The sequence below is a fragment of the Anopheles aquasalis genome, chromosome 2 (genome assembly GCF_943734665.1).
Source record: "Anopheles aquasalis chromosome 2, idAnoAquaMG_Q_19, whole genome shotgun sequence".
NCBI classification, from domain to species: domain Eukaryota; kingdom Metazoa; phylum Arthropoda; class Insecta; order Diptera; family Culicidae; genus Anopheles; species Anopheles aquasalis.
Genome location: NC_064877.1, coordinates 51,749,600 through 51,753,146, shown reverse-complemented (window position 1 = coordinate 51,753,146; position 3,547 = coordinate 51,749,600). Strand labels below are relative to the sequence as shown.

The window sequence follows — 3,547 nt, the reverse complement described above, 5'->3', positions numbered from 1 at the left end:
ATTATTTTTTCCAAAATGTTGGAAAAATGAAGTTCTCTTTTTTTGACTTTAGCCGCCAAATTTTGGCTGTGTGTAGAAACTGTCTTAGACCGTTTCTACACACAGCCAAAATTTGGCGGCTAAAGTCAAAATTGTCGGCAAAAGTCAAAAGCTCCATAAAAAAAAAATAATGGTGTGTGTAGGGACGCTTGAAAAGAAGAACTTCAGAAAAACTACAGAATCATCGCGAAATAACTTTAACACACCTGCAAACAGCTTTTTTAAAAATATAATATGCTTTAAGCTGATCGGCAGACACATAATGCTGCACTCCAGTGTAGGGCGTACCGTAGATGTAAATTTGTCTCCATCTGCCATTATTTTTTCCAAAATGTTGGAAAAATGAAGTTCTCTTTTTTTGACTTTAGCCGCCAAATTTTGGCTGTGTGTAGAAACTGTCTTAGACCGTTTCTACACACAGCCAAAATTTGGCGGCTAAAGTCAAAAAAAGAGAACTTCATTTTTCCAACATTTTGGAAAAGATAATGGCAGATGGAGACAAATTTACATCTACGGTACGGCGTACACTGGAGTGCAGCATTATGTGTCTGCCGATCAGCTTAAAGCATATTATATTTTTAAAAAAGCTGTTTGCAGGTGTGTTAAAGTTATTTCGCGATGATTCTGTAGTTTTTCTGAAGTTCTTCTTTTCAAGCGTCCCTACACACACCATTATTTTTTTTATATGGAGCTTTTGACTTTTGCCGACAATTTTGACTTTAGGCGCCAAATTTTGGCTGTGTGTAGAAACTGTCTTATATGAAATGACAGCTTTGACAGCAGTGTTTGTTCGTTCGCGATGCTTTCGCGATGCATTCGCTCCCTACACGGGCATTCTTGTGTTCGCGATGAAGTTTTCGGGCACTTGTATGGGGATGACGTAAAAATAAACTTCGTCGCGAACCATTCGCTGAACATTCGCTCTCGTTTAGACGCAACTTTACTCGCACAAAAGATCATTGTCAACAGCGACGCCTCGTGAAGCGCGGCCTTTATATTATTAAGCAAACGCGCGTTTACAGCAATTGTCGCGTCCACATGTCAAGTAACTGTCAAACCAAGTTGCTCGTCTAACCACGGCTTTTACTTCCTTTTTCCCTGCATCTTCGACGAGAGTACACGTGCCACGCATCGCTGTGAAAATATTTCTGTGAATTAAGGCAACACTCTATTGAAAATAATGACCGAAACGTTGCAGCTGCGTGGTCAGCTCCTGGGCCACTCCGGATGGGTTACGCAAATCGCTACTAACCCGAAATACCCGGACATGATCCTGTCTGCATCTCGCGGTAGGTACAAGTTTTGTGGAGTAAGCCACGAACTGTTAATTTTATAATTGAGGAACACGGTACGCGTGATACGCCTTGTATCGTATTAATGATTAGTAACACATTACTTCTGCGAAATATTTCCTTCAATTGAATGCGCCTCGCACATTCAGGTAAAACGTGAACAATCCTCACTACATAACCTCACTCTTACAGTCCTATTGTCATATATGATGAATGTATTGTTATTTCCGCAGATAAAACGCTAATTGTTTGGAAGTTGACGCGCGATGAAAGCAGTTACGGCATCCCGCAAAAGCGACTGTACGGCCATTCGCACTTTATTTCGGATGTAGTACTATCATCGGACGGTAACTTCGCCCTGTCTGGCTCGTGGGATAAAACTCTGCGTCTTTGGGATCTGGCGGCAGGCGTGTCAACTCGTCGTTTTGAGGACCATACCAAGGTGTGACCATTTTATACAGTTTTGCCTTGCCGCGCCTTTTGAAAATGGTTGGCTATTTAAGTTAAAATCAACCATAAAGACCCCAAGGACGACCAAGCTATTAACAGTTTTCAGTGAGGAAGCTTCATATGCGAAGTGTATAGTTTTCTTGTTCTTTCCTGGGGGCTTTACTTAGTACACAACCGCGCCTATGCGAGGCAGAAGAAAATCCAGTTTCTACGAGATTGTTAAGATTGTGATTGTGCCGAGGCGTGCCTGAAGAACAAAAAAGTTCATGTTGTGCGTTCTGAAATAACAATAATCGGCAACAGATAATGTTTCAAGGTTGTTGTATGTGAGTATTGTTGCTCTGCGGGGGGATGGTGAATCCGTTTCATTATTCGGCTTACAATAGATAAATAGGTACGATATATAGGTATTGTGGAAATTTTAAAAATATTCACCTATACAGAAAATGGAAAAGTATTACTGTGAGGGCAAGTAGTAGCTTAATCCTCGGGAAAAGATGATTATACTGTATTTCATAGTGAAAATCAATGAAAGTTCTTGCACAATCCCAGCTCCACGCAGTTCTAAATGTTTTAATGATCCGCGTGGTGTTCATTTGAGCGTGCTAAAGTAAACCTTTTGATGAAATCCCATTTCCCCATTTTGCTATTTAAAGTAACTCGGGGTTACTTTTTGTTGACACACAAATTTTAGTAACAAAAGTCCAGCCGTAATAATTTCTTCTCCAATATCTTTGATTCTTAATAATTAATGCCTCATGGTCGCAATGTATTAATTGACGATTTCTATTCACAGGACGTTCTATCAGTCGCATTCTCGGTAGACAATCGGCAGATCGTGTCTGGTTCTCGTGACAAGACCATCAAGCTATGGAACACATTAGCTGAATGCAAGTATACCATCCAGGAGGATGGCCATACGGACTGGGTGTCGTGCGTGCGGTTCTCGCCGAACCACACCAATCCTATCATCGTATCAGCTGGTTGGGACCGTGTGGTGAAGGTGTGGAATTTGGCCAATTGCAAGTTGAAGATCGATCATCTTGGCCACAATGGCTATTTGAATTCGGTATCTGTCTCTCCGGATGGTTCTCTCTGCACCTCGGGTGGTAAGGATTGCCGTGCTTTCTTGTGGGATCTTAATGATGGAAAGCATCTGCACACACTGGAACACAACGAAGTTATCAACGCATTGTGCTTCTCGCCAAATCGCTACTGGCTTTGCGTTGCGTATGGACCATCGATTAAGATTTGGGATCTTGCGTATAAAACGATGGTCGAAGAGCTGAAGCCTGCTAAAACTGGTGACCCACCACAATGCTTGTCGCTTGCCTGGTCCACCGATGGCCAGACACTCTACGCTGGTTACTCGGACAATATTATTCGAGTTTGGCAGGTTTCTGTTTCTAGTCGCTAAACCGACAGAAAAAGGTGTATCCAGGGTACATAAACTGGAATGTTTGTGATTTTTCTCTCTGCAAAGAGTGTTAAAGAATCAAACATGATGATTGTTTTTGAATAAAGAACAATATAACATATGAAAACTAAAACTTGTGGTTTTCTTAATAATATTTACCCTCTATTTTTTCTATTCCATTGTTGAGGTCATCATTTTTCTATTAAGTCTTGTTTGAGTATTCATCTCAGTTTAAATCTATAATTGTGTTAATTTTCTGTTTTTTTTTTAACATATATAAGGACGGACGAGCCGTATGTTTAATTTTCTGTTCAAGGAAAATTTATTGTTCGTGATATTTTTTATATTT

At 40.5% G+C, this 3,547-nt stretch overlaps 1 protein-coding gene across 1 annotated transcript; it reads left to right on the top strand.

Moving 5' to 3' along the window:
- Positions 1 to 1,122: 1,122 nt before the first annotated feature.
- Positions 1,123 to 3,331, top strand: LOC126570718 (guanine nucleotide-binding protein subunit beta-like protein). The gene is made up of 3 exons (XM_050228693.1): positions 1,123 to 1,328; positions 1,565 to 1,773; positions 2,578 to 3,331. Exons 1-3 carry the CDS (start codon positions 1,220 to 1,222, stop codon positions 3,196 to 3,198), a joined length of 939 nt encoding a protein of 312 aa, XP_050084650.1. The 5' UTR covers positions 1,123 to 1,219; the 3' UTR covers positions 3,199 to 3,331.
- The last annotated feature ends 216 nt before the right edge of the window (positions 3,332 to 3,547 follow it).

Bases quoted from the DNA above. Each gene is read 5' to 3' on its own strand.
- LOC126570718 (XM_050228693.1), top strand. From the start codon at position 1,220: ATGACCGAAACGTTGCAGCTGCGTGGTCAGCTCCTGGGCCACTCCGGA. The intron at 1,329-1,564 runs GTAGGTACAAGT...TTATTTCCGCAG, and splicing joins GATCCTGTCTGCATCTCGCG to ATAAAACGCTAATTGTTTGG. The intron at 1,774-2,577 runs GTGTGACCATTT...TTCTATTCACAG, and splicing joins GTTTTGAGGACCATACCAAG to GACGTTCTATCAGTCGCATT.